The sequence below is a fragment of the Oncorhynchus mykiss genome, chromosome 6, assembly GCF_013265735.2.
Source record: "Oncorhynchus mykiss isolate Arlee chromosome 6, USDA_OmykA_1.1, whole genome shotgun sequence".
NCBI lineage: Eukaryota > Metazoa > Chordata > Actinopteri > Salmoniformes > Salmonidae > Oncorhynchus > Oncorhynchus mykiss.
Genome location: NC_048570.1, coordinates 65768654 through 65792814, shown reverse-complemented (window position 1 = coordinate 65792814; position 24161 = coordinate 65768654). Strand labels below are relative to the sequence as shown.

At 44.9% G+C, this 24161-nt stretch overlaps 2 protein-coding genes across 6 annotated transcripts; both read right to left on the bottom strand.

Annotated features, from left to right (window-relative positions):
* Nucleotides 1-134: 134 nt before the first annotated feature.
* Nucleotides 135-18028, bottom strand: LOC110526368 (AMP deaminase 3). Of its 5 annotated transcripts, none has more exons than XM_021607282.2 (16): nt 17740-18028; nt 17321-17398; nt 12853-13075; nt 12565-12751; nt 10239-10404; nt 9421-9640; nt 9210-9339; nt 8901-9095; nt 4724-4855; nt 4340-4503; nt 4067-4193; nt 3815-3978; nt 2780-2900; nt 2081-2254; nt 1871-1981; nt 135-1507 (listed from the first exon to the last, which is right to left on the bottom strand). In XM_021607282.2, exons 2-16 carry the CDS (start codon nt 17376-17378, stop codon nt 1328-1330), a joined length of 2352 nt encoding a protein of 783 aa, XP_021462957.1. In that variant the 5' UTR covers nt 17379-17398; nt 17740-18028; the 3' UTR covers nt 135-1327. The 5 variants fall into 5 exon arrangements, with proteins under 5 accessions (XP_021462957.1, XP_021462960.1, XP_036836618.1 ...); XM_021607285.2 differs by lacking the exons at nt 17321-17398; nt 17740-18028 and adding exons at nt 14336-14397; nt 14868-15398; XM_036980723.1 differs by having other exon boundaries at nt 17321-18028.
* Nucleotides 18029-21424: 3396 nt separating this feature from the next.
* Nucleotides 21425-24032, bottom strand: LOC110526366 (pro-adrenomedullin). Its single transcript, XM_021607273.2, has 4 exons — nt 23898-24032; nt 23212-23327; nt 22950-23075; nt 21425-22725 (listed from the first exon to the last, which is right to left on the bottom strand). Exons 2-4 carry the CDS (start codon nt 23313-23315, stop codon nt 22422-22424), a joined length of 534 nt encoding a protein of 177 aa, XP_021462948.2. The 5' UTR covers nt 23316-23327; nt 23898-24032; the 3' UTR covers nt 21425-22421.
* Nucleotides 24033-24161: the final 129 nt, after the last annotated feature.

Below are 24161 nucleotides of genomic sequence, written 5' to 3'. Positions count from 1 at the left end.
CAGTTACTTCTTAGCCTTTTGGAAATGTGGCAGGTTACTGCCATGATAAGTCCTAGTGTTCGTGTTCTAATAAACAATGTATTCCATCATCTCACAGTTTTAAATTGCTGCATGACAAAAAAAAGGGAATAATCCACGTTTAAATATCTTTATTGATAACAAAAGTAACATAATTAAGAACAGGCTATTTCACAGCATTCTGTCAGCCATTAACGAGCAAGAGGTGAGAGAGCAGTATAACATCTTTGTCCATCTTTGGACACTTGTATCTCAGTGCAACTAGAGGAGAAGATATGCCTTCACATTTTTTTATCTTGTCCAAACTCTCAACATTCAATTGGCTCATAGTTGCTTTCCAAAGTTATACATACAGTACATTCAAATTAAATATTGCATACTCTGACCAATAGAAACGCCCGTTTTCATTCAAATTGAAATAAAACACTCACACAAATATTTCAAGCAAATATCATACAGTGCATACAAGTACAATGTTTTGTACCTACAGTGCCCACAACTGACTTCAGTGTCCTCCTTGCAACCTACTGCATGACATCCTGTAAAAAACGAGCTCACATGGAAAGGGACAGTGGAAATGTACCATTCATCACAGCTAAAGCAGTGTTCCAGCTCCAGAGATAAACACTGTCAGGTTCCGCCAACAGCTGGGACCGCCCATCACGAAGGCATGATACAGTGAGTGTCGGACATCAAAATAGATGTGGCCAGTGTTTTTTCTCCCAAATATGTTGTTCCATTACTGAACTGTGAGTAAGTGCTCTGCAGAGTGAGCCAGCCTTAGTGCAGATGATGTTGCTGTACTGTAGAAAGAAACCCTTGTACTGTGGACATACATAATTTAGACACTAAGATGTAGTTGGCTCCTACTGCTACCTCTCCAAACTATTTTTATACTGTTAAAGACATGCTCCGGAACTTTGGCGACTAATAAGTATTTATTAAGCCTCCCACTTTGGATGTGTCAATGTGTAGTTCATACATGCATGATATATTAGCAGAATTACTGTCTTACCTCAATTATCCATGAAATGCCTAGTTTGAAAGCAACTGCTTTTCTGGAAACTGTGCTTGGCCTACATATTCCTCCATGTGGGCCAGCCACTTAGGCATATATCTGCACATAGTACACCATTTTCAGGGACCACTTTGCCACTTGAGCACTACTAGCACACATGCAGCCAGAGAAACAAGAGACACACTTATTCATTCAAACCATTGGGTTTTTTCTCCCGTGAATGCAAGAGACATCGTTGTGAGGGTTGAGAGCTTACATGCACAGATTGAGCTAAATCCCATGTTATTGTGGTCACTCGGGTTGTGTGCCAATGGCCGCTTCAGTTTTCACTGCATCCACTAGGAAGCTGAGCTCATTGCACAGGGTCTCGTGGCGGTAGGCCATGCGGATCTGAGCCACATTGGTCCGCCGAATGTCGTTCCCCTCAGGTCCATCCTTCAAGTAATTGGCCCCAATAAAGTGCTTCTTCTCCTGCACAAAATGAGTCATACAGTATTACCAGAGATTGTATATCATGTAAGCTCCTTAGGTATAATCGCTCCATTAGATGGGGGACAGGGGAAGGATATTTTAATGTTATTTTGCATTCATGCTATGATACACACTTATAAAAAAGGTGTTATCTAGAAGGTAAAAGTTATTTGGCTGTCCCCATAGGAGAACCCTTTGAAGTACCCTTTTCGGTTCCTGGTAGAATACTTTTGGGTTTCATGTAGAATCCTTTCCACAGAGGGTTTCTACCTGGAACAAAGAGGGTTCTCCTATTGGGACAGCAAAGAACCCTTTTGGAAACCTTTTTTCTAAGAGGGTAGATATCAATGCCCAGGGCTCTACCTGGTGAGACAGGCCACTCTGCAGCACACTGTTCCTGGCAATCTCACACACATCACAGGTGCTGAGCTTCCACAGCTGGGCCGCAATGGCATACTCCTCCATCAGTGCCTCCTACAGACAGGACACACTGTCATCAAGTACTGTCCTACAAAACAGCTATGGAACACTCAGCTGGAGCTGATTTGAGCTACTATTTCTCCAACAGTTTACCTTGGTATAGTGGAACTGCATAGGATCATCTGTTGATAGAGACACGCACAGCCCCTTGTGTAGGAACTCCCTGAGAGGGTTTTTGGAATATTCCAGGAACAAGCTGTTATTGCTCAGAGGAGACATGGCAATGGGCACCTGGGCCAAGTAGTACAGGTACTGTAGGACGGGGCTCTGTGGCAGAGAGAGACAGACACTCAGTACATACACACAGACTCACACATACCTCGCTGTCACCTGCTCAGTAGACACGGTGGATGCTAAAATGTTGGAAGTTGATAACTAGCTCCTGTCCCTGGCTCGGTTATATTCAGTGGTTGTATTTGCATGGAGCAGGCCTGGTAGACAGGGCCTTTGTCTGTGTGCTGGTTAGGCCCACAGATAGACAGGAAAATGAAGCAAACAGTGAGGCCTAAAGGGCTGAACACTGTTACTGCATTACAATGACTAGCATTTATACAGCGTGCTTTCATGTGAGAATATTTCAGATAGCTTTGCATTTCTTTAGGGTCATCTCATGACATCCACTATTCATATGAGTAGCACCTACTGTATCACATGGGAGATCAGCATGAGAGTGCTCCACTCAAACATGCTGGGGAGTTGAGCAATTACAGCATATTTGATGGCAAATAAGTGTGTGTAGGCTAGAGTGTGTTGAGGACAGATGATGCAGGAATCAGTATGGTAGTAGAGGACCTTCTTGAGGTTGAGGCCGTGGGAGATGTTGTCAGCGGTGAGGAAAGCAGAGACCAGGTGGGTGATGGATCCAGCCTCCCCGCAGTGTGGACGGAACTGGAAGGTACTTAAGCCTCGCTCTCTGGAAGAGACCCAGGGAAATATTCAGTGGTCGTATTCACACACACACACACACACACACACACACACACACACACACACACACACACACACACACACACACACACACACACACACACACACACACACACACACACACACACACACACACACACACACACACACACACACGTATTATGTAGGCCTACAGTAGCATCTTCAGTGACTTTGGAGGAGATCCTTGACCATATGTGTATCAAGTGTCAGTGTGCAGCAGTTAGGACAGAGTCAGGCGCAGGACACAGAACTGAGTAAAACATACTTTCCTCGAAAATAAAACAATAATTTCCACTCTGGGAAAAACCACACCAGCTCACAGACATCTTGACCACTTAACAAAGAACAAACCAGCACAAAACCATGTGGGAGCCAGAGGGTTAAATAGGGAATAAATTATAACGCAATGGAAACCAGGTGTGTACAATCAAGACAAACCAAATGGAAAAGGAAACATAGATCGGAGGAGGCAAGAAAGCCGGTGACGTCGCCGCCCGGACAAGGAGAGGCACCAACTTCGGCGGAAGTCGTGACAATGTGCAAGTAATTCAAGTCTGTCAGAGACTGTAATTCTATTCCTTTGTATTATCATAGGGAAATATTTATAGATGTGTTGGTGCATTACACTGTGCAGCAATGTAGCATGCCTGCAATCAGACACCTGTTCTGCTCCCCTTGGTTGCCCTCAGGACATTCTGAAGTGCCTTACTGGAAATTCAATGAATAATAGCAACTGAACAATGGGTGTAACACCTACATATTCCTGTCAGCAGCATCAGTAGAAGGACAGTTGGAACTCTTGGTTTCTCTTGAAAGAGATATAATGGTTTGGGTCCGTTACCAGAGGCCTGAGAGGGGCAGACAGCAACAGGTACTTACTTCCTCAGATTGTTGAGCACCATGATGTTGGCGTACATGTGGAAGAGGTAGTAGCTGTAGGGAGGGTTTTCATCTGCTGTCCACTGCTCAGGTTTGGGGCTCTTGTAGGAGAACATGTGGTCACTGTGCTTGGACTCATCATCCACGCTGTCAAAGCCTGTCACCTGTACAGGAAGAATATGGGGTTGAATGGTGAATGGTTGACACTATCAGGATAGTTTTTGCAGGAAAATCTAAATGAATTATACTCACATATTTGAGAAATACATGTAGCTCCTTATGCTTCTGTGGATTGACTGTAGCCTCAAACAGAGGAAGGAATATGTTCTCCAACATTTTGGCAAAGTTCGTGATCAACTTCTTTGACTTGAAAATATCACTGAAAGAAGTGAAACATTTTTAACCATGACAAACATCTCACAAAAAGAGGACTATCTTCCATAGTAGCCATGTTACATTCTTCCGCCATTTGAAAGTGAAATGTAACTCTTTGCCTTCAGCTGTCACTCAGGCAGCAGCACTTACTAGATCCTGGGGACTTGGATGATCCACTGCATGTTGGTAGAGTGCACTTTGTGCTGGATGAACCACTTGGAGAGGCTGTCCCATTCATCTGCAGAGCGTCCGTAGATGGACAGACGAGGCTCAGCATGCTGGTACTTACTCTCCTCTAGGTCATGGGACACTTCCTGTCAAGGGCAAGACGTGGTAGAAAGATCAAATAAATGAGAAGTTCTCTCATCTCCAAACACCATTATTCGGGGTCTCTGTCACCTCCCAGCCATCAGAGTAACACATGTGCTATTGTGTTGCTGCACATGTTGTTGCATAATAATGATAGCTTATGCAACATAACATGTGTTATCAATTTGAGAGAATCAGAATGTTTTCTGTATGAATGAACTATACCTTGATAATGCGTGCAAAGTACTCTCCATCTATGAGGTTGTCTGTTTTCAGGTAGATTTCTCGGAGTTCACTGGCCCCCACTGGGTTGTACTTGGAGTTGAACTTATCGAATCTGTGAAAGGTTTGTCTGCCCTGTGGGGTGAGACACACACAGTGATCTAATATTAGCTTATGATTGGTGCTAACAGATCTCCAAAACGAACAGCTATAGTGTCACGACTTCCCTTCCGCCGAAGTTCATTTTCCATTTGTTCTGTCTTTGTCTTATCACACCTGGCTTCACTCAACCAATTACTTGTTTATTATTTAACCCTCTGTTCCCCACTTTGTGTTCGTGAGTGATTGTTTATTGTATTCGGTCCATGTTTGTGGGCCATTATTGTTGCCTTGTATATTTGGAATTTTTGAGTAAAGTACTTTAATTACTAATATCTGCTGTCCTGCGCCTGACTCCCTACACCAGCTACACATAGGACCGCTACATATAGATATAACTGAACAGCTATGGTTACACAATAAATGTGTTTTATGGCATAACAGCTGTTCCTGTACAGTATGGATGATATACTCTTACAAAACAACCATGCCAAATAAGCATTCTGTTTTCAGATGTTGAACTTAAATCCACATGTTAACACCACCATTGAACATGTGAGGAGAGAAACATGTTTTCACATAACATGCTGAGGTGAAAATTGGGGTGGCAGGTATCCTAGTGGTTAGAGCGTTGGGCCAGTATCCGAAAGGTTGCTGGATTGAATCCCCGAGCTGACAAGATAGAAATCTGTCGTTCTGCCCCTGAACAAGGCCCTTAACCCACTGTTCCCCGGTAGGCCTTCATTGTAAATAAGAATTTGTTCTTAACTGATATGCCAAGTTGAATAAAATAAAAAATGTTAAAATAAACTCAACAATCTACATAGAATACCCCATAATGGCAAAGCAAAAAACTTGTTTTTATTTTTTTTTAAACTTTTTGCCAATTTCTTAATAATGAAAATAAAATAAATACCTTATTTACATAAGTTTTCAGACCTTTCGCTATGAGACTCGAAGTTGAGCTCAGGTGCATCCTGTTTCTGTTGATTATCCTTGAGATGTTTCTGCAACTTGATTGGAGTCCACCTGTGGGAAATTCAATTAATTGGACAGGATTTGGACCGGCACACACCTGTCTATTTAAGGTCCCACAGTTGACAGTGCTTGTCAGAGCAAAAACCAAGTCATGAGGTCGAAGGAATTGGCCATAGAGCTCAGAGACAGGATTGTGTCAAAGCACAGATCTATAGAAGAGTACCAAAACATTTCTACAGCATTGAAAGAACACAGTGGCCTCCATCATTCTTAAATGGAAGAAGTTTGGAACCACTAAGAGTCTTCCTAGAGCTGGCCGCCCAGCCAAACTGAGCAACCGGGGGACATAAGAACCCGATAGATAAGAACCCGATGGTCACTCTGACAGAGCTCCAGAGTTCCTCTGTGGAGATGGGGGAACCTTCCAGAAGGACAACCATCTCTGCAGCACTCCACCAATCAGACATTTATGGTAGAGTGGCCAGACGGAAACCACTCCTCAGTAAAAAGCACGACAGCCCGCTTGGAGTTTGCCAAAAGGCACTTCGACTCTCAGAACATGAGAAACAAAATTCTCTGGTCTGATGAAACCAAGATTGAACTCTTTGGCCTGAATGCCAAGCGTCACGTCTGGAAGAAACCAGGCACTGCTCATCACCTGGCCAATACCTTCCCCATGGTGATGCATGGTGGAGGCAGCATCATGCTGTGGGGATGGTTTTCAGCGGCAGGGACTAGGAGACTAGTCAGGATCGAGGGAAAGGTGAACGGAGCAAAGTAATGAGGGATCCTTGATGAAAACCTGCTTCAGAGCGCTCAGGAACTCCGACTGACGCGAAAGTTTACCTTCCAACAGGACAGCGACCCTAAGCACATAGCCAAGACAACGCAGGAGTGGCTCCGGGACAAGTCTCTGAATGTCCTTGAGTGGCCCAACCAGAGCCCAGACTTGAACCCGATCAAACACCACTGGAGAGACTTGTCCCTAAGCAACACCTGCGTTGTCTTGGCTGTGTGCTTAGGGTCGCTGTCCTCCCCATCCAACCTGACAGAGCTTGAGAGGATCTGCAGAGAAGAATGGTAGAAACTCCCCAAATACAGGTGTGCCAAGCTTGTAGTGTCATACCTAGGAAGACTTTAACCGCTGCCAAAGGTGCTTCAAGTACTAAGTGAAGGGTCTGAATACTTATATAAATGTGATACTTCACATTTACATAAGTAAATGTTTTTGCTTTGTCATTATGGGGTAGATTGTAGATTGATGAGGGGGGAAAAAACAATTTAATATATTTTAGAATAAAGCTGTAACGTAACAAAATGTGAAAAAGGTCAAGGGGTCTGAATACTTTCTGAAGGCACTGTATGTGAACACTTCATGATAAAAATGACGAATAATTCAAATGTGCAGTTTCACATGTAAGAAAACTTCACATGTGGAGTTGCAAGTTCACATGTGGGGTTGAAATAATGTTATTCTGTTAACATGTTGCAGTAGCAATGTTTCCACCCCTGGAATTAGGGTGACTGCATCTAAAAATCTTAAATGCGTTACAAATTATGCGGGACATTCGCAGAACAGTGGACAACATTATTTCTCTTTTCGGGCATGTTAATGGATCACGTTCAAATGGCGATATACACTGAGTGTACAAAACATTAAAAACACCTTCCTAATATTGAGTTGCAACCCCCTTTTGCCCTCAGAACAGCCTCAATTAATCAGGGCATGAACTCTACAAGGTGTCGTAAGTGTTCCACAGGGATGCTGGCCCGTGTTGACTCCAATGCTCCACAGTTGGCTGGATGTCCTTTGGGTGGTTGACCAGTCTTGATACACACGGGAAACTGAAAAACCCAGCAGCAATGCAGTTCTTGACACAAACCAGTGAGCCTGGCACCTACGACCATAGCCCGTTCAAAGTTGCTTAAATCTTTTGTCTTGCTCTTTCACCTCCTGAATGGCACACATACACAATCAATGTCTCAATTGTCTCAAGGCTTAAAAACTCTTCTTTAACCCGTCTCCTCTCCTTCATCTACACTGATTGAAGTGGATTTAACAAGTGACATCAATAAGGGAAAATGGCTTTAACCTGGATTCATCTGGTCAGTCTGTCATGGAAAGGTGTTCTTAATGTTTTGTACACTCGGTGTCGTTCTGCTGTATGAAAGTCACTGCCTGTTATTAAAGGGGCAATCCTTAGTGACTACATCCATTTTTGGATTTATGAATTAATCATATTTACCAATTTATTCTTGAAGAATATAAAATATGTTGCCTCAGTGCTGATTGCTGAAGTGCGTAGCGCTTAAAAATGTTCTGTCCTCGGTTGCAACACTCTGGAGTTGGTCTGTCCTTGGTTGCAACTACCGAGTTCCAAACTGCCTCCGGAAACAACGTCAGCACAATAAATGTTCGTTGGGAGCTTCATAAAATGGGTTCACCATGCACAAAGATCACCATGTGTAATGTCAAGCGTCGGCTGGAGTGGTGTAAAGCTCGCTGCCATTGGACTCTGGAGCCGTGGAAACGAGTTCTCTGGAGTGATGAATCACGCTTCACCATCTGGCAGTCCAACAGACAAATCTGGGTTTGGCGGATGCCAGGAGAATGCTACCTGCCCCAATGCATAGTGCCAACTGTAAAGTTTGCCTTCCCAGAAGAGTGGAGGCTGTTATAGCTGCAAAGGGAGGACCAACTCCATATTAATGCACATGATTTTGGAATGAGATATTCGACGAGCAAGTGTTCACATACATTTGGTCATGTAGTGTACCATGGATGTACAGTCCTTGCATCCATAGCGTAGGGTAAGAATTTGAGAGTGGTTGCATTTCTCCAGCCCCAAACCTTGGCTTTTTACTGAAACTGTGGTGGGGAGACCCCTTTGTTCATGTTTCAATTAAGGATTGCCGCTTTAAACACCCAATAGAGTACTAGAGTTATATATTTTCACACGAGGGACAAATACATGGAAAATTAACATGTGAAACTTCACACGTGTCTGAAAAACACTTTTTTTTCCACATTTTTTCATTTGTTTTTCTTTGTAAGAGTATGCATGATGCCAGGAGAAATAGATAGAGAGAGGGAGGGTCTTACAGCGTGTACATCCAGGGAGTCCACAGTGAGGTCATAGGGGTCCATGTTGAGGTGTTCAAACACCTCTCTGAGGGTCAGCTTCCGCCCACCCTTCTCCAGCACCACACGGTCTGCCTCCGTCTTGTAGGTGGTCTGGATGAAGTTTAGAAGGTGCTTCTGGGACATGCAGGCGGCTGCATGGATGTGTGTGTCCACCTGGGGAAAGTGACATCACAGTCAGAAAGTGGACAAATCAGATTGAGTCTAAATGGTGGACTTTCACTTTTTACATGACAAATTTAGCTTTCACCTTCAAGTGTTGGAACTTGCCTTTCTGACATTGTAGAAGTCTCTGTGTGGAACACCCTTCAGTTCCTTTAGCTCAGCCATCTCATTGAGCATTTCATGCAGGTAGAACTTTGAGCCCAGGAAGTTCAGGCGTCTGTGACAATAGGTCTTCCTGTAAAGCACATTAGTTATACAGAGACACAAATTAAGCTCCATTACACAGTGGTGAGTTCAGGAAGTGGTGGTCACTCACGTGGGTCCATCAACGATCATGGCCAGCACATGGCTGAGGTCTATGGCGAAGGTCTCCAGGTCAGGGTAGGGTAGGCTGCGGGGCCTGTTCTGACTTAGAGCCTCTGCGTTCTCATACACATACACTATGCCATCTTTCGTCTGCAGCTCATAGCTCAGGTTGTCTGGGATATTCTCAATGCTGTAAGGGTCCTCCCCCTCCCTAGGGCAAGGGCAGACATCTGTGGGGAGACAAGTATGACTGACATAGACTAATACAATGGACTCCACTTGTACAGGACGTTAAGAACACATTATGTACATATAGTTAATTTATGGGCACTGTTTGAGTGTACACTGAGTGTACAAAACATTATCAACACCATGACATAGACTGGCCAGGGAAATTCAGGGTGAAAGCTATGTTCAGCTATTGATGTCACTTGTTAAATCCGCTTGAGACAATTGAGACATGGACTGTGTATGTGTGCCATTCAGAGGGTGAATGGGCAAGACAAAAGATTTAACTGTCTTTGAACGGGGCATGGTCGTAGGTGCCAGGTGCACCGGTTTGTGTCAAGAACTGCAACGCTGCTTGGTTTTTCACGCTCAACAGTTTCCCGTGTGTATCAAGAATGGTCCACCACCCAAAGGCCATCCAGCCAAATTGTCACATCTGTGGGAAGCACTGGAGTCAACATTGGCCAGCATCCCTGTGGAACGCTTTCAACACCTTATAGAGTCCATGCCCCAACGAATTGAGGCTGTTCTGAGAGCAAAAGGGGGGTGCAACTCAATAGTAGGAAGGTGTTCTGAATGTTTTGTACACTCAGTGTATACCTGGTAGAACCTCGTCCTCTTCCTTCCACGTCTGGTTCTCAGCGCTGCGGAGGAACTGAGCGACGGTACGGGGAAAGCGATGGTAGGCCAGTCTGGAGTACTTCTCCCTAATGAACAGGGCTTTCATCAGGGTTTTTGCTGCCTGTTCATAGTCCTCTACTGTGATCTGGGGAGAGGAGAGAGCTGTCATTACTAGTCTTCCCACATGGCTTTAAATTTCATCTTGTGGACTCTCTGCCACACAAATGTATTCCTAACCACCTGGGGATTTAAAGTCATACCAAAGTACCACTTTTATTATTTAAATTTGTATATCAAACTTGTATTTTGACAGGGAGTCATGCTGAGTGCACTTCTGCGAACAGGCCTTTCTAATTGACCTGGCCGGGGTATCCTGGAATGACATTGACCTCATCCCGTCAGTGTAGGATGCCTGGTTATTCATGCTCCATTCAAAAAAAATGAGAACTAGGAATAGATATAGCCTTTGGTTCACTCCAGACCTGTCTGCCCTTGACCAGCACAAAAACATCCTGTGGCGTTCTGCATTAGCATCGAATTGCCCCCGTGATATGCAACTTTTTAGGGAAGTTAGGAAACAATATACACCGGAAGTTAGGAAAGCTAAGGCTAGCTTTTTCAAACAGAAATGTGCATCCTGTAGTACAAACTCAAAAAAGTTCTGGGACACTGTAAAGTCCATGGAGAATTAGAGCACCTCCTCCCAGCTGCCCACTGCACTGAGGCTAGGAAACACTGTCACTACTGATAAATCCACAACAATTGAGAAATTCAATAAGCATTTTTCTACAGCTAGCCATGCTTTCCACCTGGCTACCCCTACCCCGGTCAACAGCCCTGCGCTCCCCACAGCAACTCGCCCAAACCTCCACCACTTCTCCTTCACCCAAATCCAGACAGCTGATGTTCTGAAAGAGCTGCAAAATCTGGACCCCTACAAATCAGCCGGGCTAGACAATCTGGACCATCTCTTTCTAAAATTATCTGCCGAAATTATTGCAACCCCCATTGCTAACCTGTTCAACCTTTCTTTCGTATCGTCTGAGATTCCCATAGATTTGAAAGCTGCCGCGGTCATCCCCCTCTTCAAAGGGGGTGACACTCTAGACTCTAACTGCTACAGACCTATATCTATTCTACCCTGCCTACTTGGTATTTGAAAGCCAAGTTAACAAACAGAATACCGACCATTTCGAATCTCACCGTACCTTCTCCGCTATGCAATCTGGTTTCAGAGATGGTCATGGGTGCACCTCAGCCACACTCAAGGTCCTAAACGACATCATAACCACCATCGATAAGGGACATTACTGTGCAGCCGTATTCATCTACCTGGCTAAGGCTTTTGACTCTGTCAATCACAATTCTTTTTTTTTTTACCCTTTTTCTCCCCAATTTTCGTGGTATCCAATTGTTTAGTAGCTACTATCTTGTCTCATCTTTACAACTCCCGTACGGGCTCGGGAGAGACGAAGGTTGAAAGTCATTCCGTCCTCGGATACAGAACCCAACCAAGTCGCACTGCTTCTTAACACAGCGCCATCCAACCCGGAAGCCAGCCCCACCAATGTGTCGGAGGAAACACCGTGCACCTGGCAACCTTGGTTAGCGCGCACTGCGCCCGGCCCGCCACAGGAGTCGCTGGTGCGCGATGAGACAAGGATTTCCCTACCGGCCAAACCCTCCCTAACCTGGATGACGCTAGGCCAATTGTGCAGCGCCCCATGGACCTCCCGGTCGCGGCCGGTTATGACAGAGCCTGGGCGCCACCCGGGAGGCCCAATCACAACATTTTTATTGGCAGACTCAACAGCCTTGGTTTCTCTTCTCCGATAGAGTTCAGTATGTCAAATCGGAGGGCCTGTTGTCCGGACCTCTGGCAGTCTCTATGGGGGTGCCACAGGGTTCAATTCTCGGGCCGACTCTCTTCTCTGTATACATCAATGATGTTGCTCTCGCTGCTGGGGATGATTTGATCCACCTCTACGACCCACCTCCAGACACCATTCTGTATACCTCTGGCCCTTCGTTGGACACTGTGTTAACTAACCTCCAGATGAGCTTCAATGCCATACAACTCTCCTTCTGTGGCCTCCAACTGCTCTTAAATGCAAGTAAAACTAAATGCATGCTCTTCAACCGATCGCTGCCTGCACCTGCCCGCCCGTCCAGCATCACGGTTCTGACTTAGAATATGTGGACAACTACAAATACTGACATTAAACATCTCCAATCCAAAATGAAATCTAGGGAAATACTGTATGAGTTGTGTATGAACTGTATGCCACCTGCTTGGAGCACTTACACCAGCGCAGTAGTCTCCACTGATGGTGACCCTCTGGTACTCGGGGCAGTTCTCTGGAAGTGAGGAGCAGGTGGAGGAGGGTGAGAGGAATGGGGTCACCACAGAACGGGCCCACTCTGCAGTCACAGGGATCTGCAGGCCCTGCAAGGACGCAGACTGCGAACGGATCATCTTGAAACTCTTCTTCCTGGAAACCAAACATTCTTCTAAATACTTAACACTCCAGTACTGAATTGATCAGCTAGTTTAGATTCCATGAGGTCCTGTGTTGTTGAGAGCCAGACTCACCTCTTGGCGCTCTCTTCTGAATGCTGCTCTGCCAGCTCTTTGAGCAGCTCCCTCTCCTTGGCCTGGTGCAGGCCGATGGGACAGTCCTCAGGGACGGTGAACATGGACAGGGCATCCTTAGTGTCCTCCTCCTTCAGCGCTGACGCGTACACCTTCTCAGCCAGCAGACGTGTCTCCTCATCCACCTCGCTCAGCGTGATCTTAGGGAATTGTCTCGGCATGTCTGTGAAAACACCAGGTGTAGCAGCTTAGTATAAACACTGTACAGATGTACATATACACATGTACACTTTGGAGTTTTGGAGGGGTTAGATTGGAGTTTTGGAGGGGTTAGATTGGAGTTTTGTTATTGTAGGAGGTGGAGCTGCCACCTAATCTCTCCCTGGAAATAGCGGCCATTTCCGACGTTTCTATCCACTCAGAACTCAAATCTGCCTTGTCATCACGACACCTCACTGTCATGACATCCCTCTGCTATAAGCATTGCTTTGCATATTCACCTAGTATTAAAGGAGAGCTATTAGCACAATGTGTTAGCTAATATTAGATCTATAAGCATATATTCATTTATTTGCTTAACAGAGTTACCTCGAGGCAAGGCAAAACAACCGCCATGACAGATTGACAAATTGTGGCATACTGCAATCTCCTTTTGAAATGACTCTGGTAAGCGGATCCTTGAGCACTTGTGACCGACATAAATACTGACAACTGATCACGTTACATCCAACATGCTAACAGTACTTGCCTCCGAGACAATATGCTATTTTTACTTATGACCTTTAGGGTCAATGCCAGGCCCCATACTATCCTCTCTGAGGACAACATAGAGACAGGGTAGAGAATGACATCAGGTTAGTGTTTATCTTATTCACAGACTGTCTGCTGAGTGAATTGTACTGTCAGAGGTCATCTTATTACCCCTGGGATTTAATGAAGTTTTAATTCCCAGCTGTTCCATCATTCTTTTCATTTTTCTGAAGACCAGAGTATCTGCAGTGGTACACTCAGGCTGCAACGATGTTGTTTATACTGTTTCATGAACATGTTTGTTGGTCATGTATCGACTTATACAGTATGACTGCCATTTCGATTTGTCTCCAGACACATACAAGCTCTATTCCTTTCAGGTTTATGGTCATAATAACCTGTGTAACCGTGACAGTAGCGGTTGTACTGTAGACTTTATAGCCCAGTGTCTGATTGTCGGTCACTGGTCCAATTACCACACTGTTGTCCCATTCAGGGACGTATCTACACCGACAGATCAAGTGACCAAACCGCGAGGGGTTTTTGATACCCCAAATGACATAAAACCCTATCCACCCAGGCAGCACTGTGGCCATACAGACCTGGTGCCCCCGAGAGAAAAGCTCTGGTGTTATCAGTGACAGAGTAATGTCAAAGCTCCATTCTGCCAAGCCTTTCCAAGAGGGCTGCCATTCCTGCCAAAATTCTGTGCCACAAACACCCCACTGCTCACCCTAAGCCACTTCCAAGAACAGCTTTGTGGATCAAACTAGCGCCTGTCCACTGCCCACTGCACTGCAGACAGACAGAGAGAGAGTTTCGGTGAAGCAGCAGCATTGATTAATAGATGGGTTCTCATAAATAATTTAGCACCGCTTCTTCCTCTCAATGAATTGGAGTGCTGCCTAACTCTCACACACACACACACACGCGCACACGCACACGCACACACGCGCACGCACACACGCACGCACGCACGCACACACAGACACACACACACACACACACACACACACACACACACACACACACACTGTCTGTCTCTCTGCTTATACTGCTGCCTCAGCATCAGTTATACATCATTTTCTCAGTCAGAGACACCCATAAGCCATCAGTATTCCTCCCAGAGTAATAGCCATCTCATTTCTATCACACATTATGCACTTTAACACACTCTCTCAAACAGCAACACAATAGTTTCCAAGGCTCTAGCTGCTAGAACAGTATGTAGTGTACCTTAACTCGTTATCATCTGCGTGCCTTACCTTCCGGTCTGTTCACAGCCATCTCTCTGTGCTGTACAGTCACCACTGGGAGTCCTGATGATGGAGATCTCAGCTAGGATCACAGTGTCTCTGTACAGGCTCTCTGCGGTAGAGACTGGCTAACAGGCTGGTCGCCTGACTCTGACAGGCTGGCTGCGATGTGGGTCGGTCCCACTCTGAGCCTGCCGTGGTTCACGACTGCGGTTCTGTTTTCTTTGAGTGTCCTTCTCTATCTATTTTAAGAAGCCAATGGCATCATGTCGACAGAGCCACTAATCCTTGGGATATGTCACAACTGGCTGTCAACAAAGAGAGAGCCCAGAGGCGAGCCACCGGCGCTCCCCTCAGCTGGCTGGGCTCACACACAATCACACACAAACACTCCTCATACACTCCTCTCCACCTTTGGGACAGTGATAAATCACAAGCTGGTAGCCGCAGCTTTCCTCCTTAAGGAGCCAGATAGCAAGCTATGCAGCCGTTGCAAGTATTGTAAACATTACCCAGGCAGCCCTGATTGAGAGGACTGCCGCTGCGCAGCCATGCATCACTGCTTTGCCTCAGAGCCTCGATAGACCCACCCACACACTTAATCTCAGCCCTGACTGACCTTGGTTTAGGTGCATAGTGTTAGAATGAATAATTCTGCTGTTGTTCTCTGGCATCATGTCAGTCAGCTGATGGGTAATCATCCTCAGTAAAGGATCAGACTACCTCACACTCTAACATCGCCCAATTAGAATAGGTGATGACAAAACAGTGACCCACAAACCCATGTTTATCCATGCACACACTGTCCTTCATGTTCGTGCTCAAAGCTGCCAATTTGAAACCATATAGGACCCTCTACCCTGATCTGTGTGATTTCAGTCCAGGCTGATCCTATCTGACACTGGCTTCGGCAGAGACACTCACATAGCTTGTAGTATGCTGTAAATACATGACATAGGACTTCATTCCCTACCTGGTATTGGTGTTGTTCAGCGTTCCCAGTAGAGGTCCAGAAAGAGAGATGTAGGGCAGATTAAACTCAGTGTTGTTGTTAAGGTCCTGTTGTTTCCCCCAATGGACAACTGCTGCAGCTCTGATTACCCCCACATGACTACAACTCACATCCTAGTTGCCTGTCCAACCCCCTCGGCTCACACACACACACACACACACACACACACACACACACACACACACACACACACACACACACACACACACACACACACACTCCAACATGCAGGTCACAATGTTAACAATCCGTGTTTATTTTTACCTGGCCTGTTGAAGTTGAAGGTCTAATGCCTCACAGCAGAATGATTTACAGTATCTTTGGACAGCAACAATGTCATTCAGCTTGCTCTATATTTCATTCAGAGCTTCATTACATGGAGAAATAATGTTGTTCTGCATTGGAGCTGACTTCCTATTATTGATCTGCACATCTGGTTTTGGGAGCATTAGATCATGTGACCGAGGGGATTTCTGCTGCAGCTCCATAGAGAGCATTACAGGAGATTAAATGTAGGCACAGACACAGTCTGATCTCAATGGTTCCCCTCTGCACTGATGTACTTATGATAGTGGGATGTGGGGACTGAGAGACAGAGAGAATGAGAGAGAACTGAGCCATGATCATGTTGAGCTATGTTGTTCTAAGCCTCTGAACGTTCCAGGAAGCCCCTTTGAGTTTGCAAGTGGCATTTTGATACCATGATGTTAGCACATTGGAGCAAAAAGGAATTTTAGCATCTCCTGAATGGGTTGTTTCCTAATGGTCTGGTCATTGTATCCCTGCTATCTTCCTGTCTGTGTTGGATCATTTACCGTAGTGCTCCCTGTCTCTGGGCAGCCATTAGTCGTTCTCTTGCGTCAAACACAGCTGTCACACTGTTTTTGTCACGTTCTGACCTTTATTTCCTTTGTTTTGTCGTTATTTAGTATGATCAGGGCGTGAGTTGGGGTGGGCAGTCTATGTTTGTTTTTCTATGATTTTGGGGATTTCTATGTTTCGGCCTAGTATGGTTCTCAATCAGAGGCAGGTGTCATTAGTTGTCTCTGATTGAGAATCATACTTAGGTAGCCTGGGTTTCACTGTTTGTTTGTGGGTGATTTTTTTTATCATGTCCTCTCTGGGCTCTCTCAGACACCAGCCTGTTGTCACTGGTGGGGGTCCAGTCCTGAATTACTGTACCTTCTGTCAAAGACACCTCTATAAGAGAAGGTCAACTACATCTCTGTCAGTCTGTGTATGAGAAAGACACGTATCACCCTGGCTAAAGATATTTTAAGAGAGTACAGTACATCAACATTTATGAGCACTGGTTGGAGTGGTGTTGTTTTATTTATAGGGCTGATGTCTACATGTCTGACGGTCTACATGTATGAGTGAGAGAGCATGTGAGAGATTGAGTGAATGAATAAGCCTGAGAGAGGGGGAGAGAGGGGGAGAGCAAGCTTACCGTTTCCCAAGCAGGGGCTTGACTGCTGCTTTAGCAGAGGGGTGTCTCCTCTCCTCATCTTCCTCACAGTGTTTGGGGCTGGGAGAAAAAAACAAAACAGTGCAGTCATGCACGAGCGCAACGCAGCTTTACCCAGAGTGTTCCTCGGACACAATTGGATGGGCCCTTAATGGATTTACATTAGTCTCATAGCGTTGACAAATTGATGCTCATAAACATACAAGTCATTTATCACTTTGATATGATCTTAGACAGAGAAACTGGAGAAGACAGCAATTTGCTGAATCAGTAAGACCATGTAAGACACACAATGCACATTCAATATGTAGCATCAACATATCCCCAACATATGTCAATGATCCATCATTTGAGTCTTTGTGAGCTACAATAACATCTTTAGACCATAGCTGTTCACTCACCTCCTCTGTCTCCGTGCCTCCGTACCTTCTGCAGTCAGGCAGACTATTTGAACTCTGGAAGTTCCCTGAGAGAAAACCCTCAGTCATTATCTGCTCCTGTGGTGGTAAGGAGATAACTCACTCATCACCCTCCAGTGCACAAGACACCATCCTTAACTCTTTCACTGCTGCTGCATAGAAAATGACATAAAGTAAAGTGTTCATTCTTACTACTTATCCAGAATGCACATGAGTATCAGTTGGTCATAACTCACATAGGTTACACTACCATTGTTGTCCTCTCACCGCCCCTCTCTGCAAATTCTACTGCTGTCCCTCATTTTGGCAACTCCCTCTTCGGTCTGAGACAAACTGAAAAAGAGGTGCTGACGTTTTGCAAAGAGCATATTGTTAAACATCAGTCCTTTGTGAAGAGTCCTCTTTCAGCTGTAGACACAGAGGGCCCTCATGTGGAGGATTTGTTATTGCAGGATATTAGGGTGAGATTAACCTGGTCCCAGATCTGGTATCATGTCAACTCCAACTACGCCTAGGAGGCGATCCAGCTTTATCGCTGTGCCCTTTTCCGCCACAGGCCTTGTGGTGTTGATTTAGCCTGGCACTGTGCTAGATTACAACACTAATCCTCCCCTGCTCCACTTATCAGGGCACTTTTAGAGTTGACTGGGGAAGACTCACTCACAGAGCCATCGGTCTGCTGCTCCTGACTGACAGACAGCAGGACAGAATGATATGGGCTTGTACTGTATGAATCTGCCCTGGGCTCCTCTAGTTGTCGTCCTGGGGTAGAGAAAAGCATGTCACAGTTGGCAGATGCTTTACTTCTTCCATAACTAGAATGGAAAACTGCATCATGTTTCCATGTGAAGCTTGGGAAAGGAGATGGAGTCCCACCGATATGACTGTGGAAGTGATCTGGCTGCGTCCATAAACAGCATAGGTATGTGATCTTATCAAAGCCTTGTTGTATGCTGGTGTTTGGCTTCCCTGACAGCTTCAGACTGTGTTTATATCACACATGCCATGCTGTGCTAACCAATTGATTACATTAATTTGGATGATTCAATTATGCATTGATATCTAGTGATATTTAGTGGTTGACATACAGTATCTCCAATGGCATTGTGAAAGAATGGCCCTCTTGTGACTTTGTGATAACTGTCTAAGAGGAACACAAGAATCACACCTCTTACAAATCCATGGGCTCTTATCAAGCATCTAGGAGGGCCTGGGAGAGTTATTATTTTGACTGATTGGAAACCTGCACTAGTCAGTTTGTAGACGCTATCACACCATTGGATGATTCCTTGTGTCCCTATGGCAAGGCACATCTATCCATTTAATTGTCTTCTCAGATTTTTAACAGAACAATGACAGGACCCGTGTTGAGTTTTCCTATGTGAGCAGTCGTTCAACTGACTGTAGAGCAGCGTATGGCAAGCGTCAGATACTGTACCCACCACCAGGTGGCAGAGTTGCCAAGAAAGAAGAGCGTAGTACCGTAGCGTCATATCCATATGTCCATTGATAGAGCGGAACCTAAGGCCTGATACTGTTGAAATAAATCCAAAGTGTGAGCTAATATGAACATGTGTGGGCAAGCGTATTGTCATGTATATTCTATATTCTACAGTACAGTATGAGACGTGTGATATTCCTTTCTAATGTACATTACAGTCATATGATGAATGACAGCCCTAAGGCATCAGTACCGTGCCGTCTTACTGTGTGATGGGTAACTTCTTGGCTTCATGGACAACTGTCTGGACTTGATGGTCTTACATACGCTGAAGTTCTACCTGGCTAGCCACTTAGTTTCTACTTTAAAAAAAAAGAGAATCCTGGAAACTTGACATAGCTTGCAGATTTTGGGGTCGGGGTAGTTTTTAGGTAGTTTGTTGTCTCACTTGGCCAGAAGTCTTGTGTTTGTTCTGTCTGCATAGTTCCAGGAAAAGCCTTGAACTTTTGGCTAGCAGGGCCTTCTTGGTGACCCATGGTGGAATTTGTTAAAATGTGATTGATTAGTATTTGACAACTCTCACATTTTCCTTGATCAGTCTTGACCTGTATACATAATGCTTTATGTAAGGCCTGCTGCACCGTCTGTCCTGTGACATCTGTAGTCAGATCACCCTGTTCAAAAGCAAAGAGATTCTCACCTCTTCAACTCAAATTATTACTGTCAGAGGCTTTGAAGATGGAGAGGTCCATTGCATGTTTTAGCCTCTTGGCATATTTCCGCTGTTTTTCGGTTCTCACAAGAAAAGTAATGAACTTGAGGTGCATGGCCCCCAGGCTTATAGGATTGTCACGCCTCTAACTGTCCAGGTGTCCCCCGGAGGAAGGAGGATTGATGATGAGGTGTCCAAACACTGGTTAGGGAGACATTTACCTGAGTATACTCATCATTTAGCTCATATGTCACCTTATAGACTGCTACTGTCCTCAGTGTTGCCTGTCTGGATTTCAGCACTGCTGTGGTCCAACTGTAACAGGCCCAGGATGTTTCACTACTCTTTAGGGATTTCAAAAACCATTTCTGGAGAATGAATAGGTGACATATGTATTTTCCATTAGTACCATTTAAAATTGTGCTTTTGTGTAGGTGGCGAAAGCAATTACCTTGTCAAGCTGGTGCCATTTTAAGTCACTAGATGGCATTAGAACCAAAACAATGTAATTAAACATGTCTCTGGCAAGCTGTCTTGTAGCGCATGCCTTCTTATACAATCAGATAATAATTGCATTGCAATTCCATTGGCACCTATCCCTGACTTTTACAATGACCCAAGACAGTCCACAACCTCTATCTGGCCCCGTGGAGTTACTAATGACCATGTTTTGAAAAAGACAGGAAGGAAATACAATGGCCTCTTCTTGAACCATACATTCATCCAAATTGTATCTGGCATACCAATCAAATAGAGTTCTGGTGTACACTTCACTTGTGCGGCAACATATTCGATAGATTTGGTCAGCAAGCAAACCAACCTAGGTAGGGTTTACCACAGACAGTTGTTGGAAACACTTAAATGTTATTCAAAGTTCCATTTAGAATTTGCCTGTGGAAGAGTAAAGTTTAATGAAATCAAATTGAATGTTGTTATTGGCATTAATAACTGTTCCTGACCTAATGGGCATATTTAAATAACAGACATAATCTTTTACAGGCTTTGATATTTCAAACATCCATGGAGTGACTGCAACCTTCCTGTGGCTGATTAATAGCAATGACTGTCTGTCTGTCTGTCTGCACTGCTCACGAACGCGCTTCGTGATGGCTGTTTTTTCGATGCTCTCTGCGTGCCTCGCAGGAATGTTACACAGACCCCCCTCCATCCCCCTCATAGCGCTGCATCCTGATGTCCAGACCGTCTACCATTGTGTGCAGATGGAGCTGGGTCTCTCATCCTCCCGTAATGGCTGAAGGGCCACGCTGCAGTGTGGAGCGAGCCAGCAAATATGCACTGTACTATGCAGGAATGCGCATGGCACTCCTGTCTGCCCTCCAGGGGGGCCACAGGGAGAGTGGAAGGGGAATTGATTTAATGAGACCCTAAAATCACTTAACCCAGACCAGGTGCTACATGTCTCACTGGAGCTGGGCAGACAATAGAATGCCACTTTCAATTTACAACAGTAATTTCCTGTGGAAAAGAGAAAGTCTGGACAGAGTCAACTTGTATATGCAAAATGTTTATTGTATGACAATGTTAATTGCTTCGACACAAATAAAATAGACCACATTTACAAATATATTATACCATAGCTATAAAACCATTTATCCTATGAGCACAGTTCGAAACATATGACATCCATGATGCAAACAATAGTGGAAACAACAAATAGTTACAATGCCCTTATATTTTCTTCCTGTACAAAAATAGTTCTATCTCCATAAGTAGTTGAATCTAACCTATATAATATTTAAATAATGATATCTGAAATATCTTATATACAAACTGGCAAATAAAAATATACATACATAGATTGCACATGTGTTTTATACAAAACATATTCAAGTATAGTTCCATCCATTGTGGACTGGCACAGATATTTCATACAATCTCTAATGCATTTCCCTCATACAGTGACCAAAAACTTCAGCTTCATAGCTCTTTATTATACGTCCATCTCCTTATGTCTTATCTCCCTGTTTGGCACGGACCAGATGTCTTTGGATATATTTTAGGTCCACGTAGATGTCTGACTGAGAAGGCTGGGACTGAAAAGTGCAGATGAGTATAGAGGGTTCGGTGAAATTGGCTCCTGTAAATCCACAGGGTAAAACTCAAAGTTCAGGATCTGCATAACAGGTTTATGGAGTCCCAGTATTTACGCGGTGGACTCTTCTCTGAGTCTGTACCTCTGTATTGACCTTGCTCCTCTCCCACAGCTGGGCAGAGATAGCACCATCCTCAGCATCTCTCCTTCTCTCTCTTCACGGTGCCATCCAGTGCCTGTAGACCAGCTGTCGTTTTGGCGCTCTGCATCGCCAATGCCTCTGCTAAGTCCAGCTTCCAGAGGCGCTGCAGCTATCGCTCAGTACTCACGTCTGGAAAAAATGCACTGGAGAACATTTGGAAAAAGTCTGAGGCATTTGGAGAATTTTAGAACAGGGCAGAGACACTAAGCCTCGGCTGCTGCTCTCCTCCCCTGTTCCTCCCCCGTACAAGTCCAGCTCATGTCCGTCTGAGCAGCTCCTCCAGCTTGTGAACGTGTGAGTCTGTGTTGCCCCACACAGGCCTCAGCCTGCCTCCCTCCAGCCTCAGTGTGGCCCTGCGCTCAGGGAGGGAACGACGCCTACGGCCATAGCCATGTGGGCTGATCTTGTCGATGGGTGCACTACCAATCTTTAGCTTGTTGTTGAGCTGGTGGATGCGGTGGGCCAGGTCGTGCACAGTGCAGGTGCCCAGAGAGCAGCCCGGTCTCCAGGCCTGGTTCACTGAATTTTTGGACCTCTTGGTTCGGACACTGATGTCAGTGCTGGAAGAGAGAGGAGGGAGAGGACCATTAATTAATGCCTTGCATTCCTGAGCGGACACAACTTGGCTCAGAGATCCCCTCCGCAGCTTGCTTACTTTAATGACCCTTGTTTGACAATGGTGATTAGTCTCTTAATTCGATTTGAAATCTTGATTTCACAAGGATAACGAAATAGCACCATGCACATTGAGTTATTTAAAGGTTTGTATGGTATAGGCTTTTACCTGGAATGAGGAATCAGGGTGTCCCTGACGTCTTCTGGGCTGACAAACTGTACAGACTCTGCTATCCTCTCTGCAGAAAAACTGTTTAGATCTCGTCTCAATCTGCTCTGCATCCATATGCTTAACCTGGGAAAGAAGAAATCCAACTCATTAAAAACTGTTCAAAGAAGTCCACAAAAATACACAACAGTAAGTGTTGATATCATGGTCACTATGCATTGTAGCAGACTTATCTTGACAAATAGCTCATCAATTAGCTCACCTCTTTTTGAGCTCTGGGCTAATTTCAAATTGGAATCCAGCCACACTCTGTGCAATGGTGGCCAGCAGACAGCCGTAGAGGAAAGACTGCAGGATCAGTTTCATTTTGACTGGTACCTGTGGGGAAAGTGGGAAAAAAACTTGTTAGTTATTTACTTATTAACGATAACTTACTTAGTTACCTCCTATCATTACATGTGAGCCCCCCCCCCCCTCCCCCCAAACCTCTTGCTGTTGCTTACAGAAGAGTCCAAAAGCCAAGTTATTTGCACTTATCATTCATTTATTTTAAATGTCATACTAAGGTCACATTTTGTTCTCTCAAGTAAACTTACAGCCAAGTTGCAGGCCCTGGCCAGTGAAAAGCAGGACACAGTCTATAGATGACAGAGTTTCCTCAACTAGAGTAAGCTTTAACCTCCCCTGAGCAAAGTCAATCCCATTCAGTCAATTATATCCATAACCCAAAAAGAACAGGTAAACCTAAGGTTGGATAGAAAGAGATAAGCCTTATTTGGTATTTTTGCCTGACGTCCACCACCCCCCACAGTCATGCACAAGAAGACCGGCACTCCTTATATAATAAGATTGATAACCTGTCCTTGTCTAACGCACTTGAGCTCCTGATAAAGCCATCTGTAGCAAACAGAGCAACAGTCAATATCTGGTTCAATTGAAAGTACATACCTGAAATCCTTCAATAATTCACTTGGGTGATAAAGTAGTTATAGTAGAGTCAATGTGGAGAGAGTATTCCAAAGGCTTCTTGAAGTTGCTGTTGGTGCTGAAAGGCAGCTGTGACACTGTGCTAATAGTCTCTACACACCAGACGATGAGCCTTTATAGTGGAGGTGGGAGGGGCTCACTGACTGACACACACAGACTCATCCCAGTCCCACTACTCCACCCCACACAGACCAAGACTGCTGAAAGCCTGCTTTATCAGTGGGA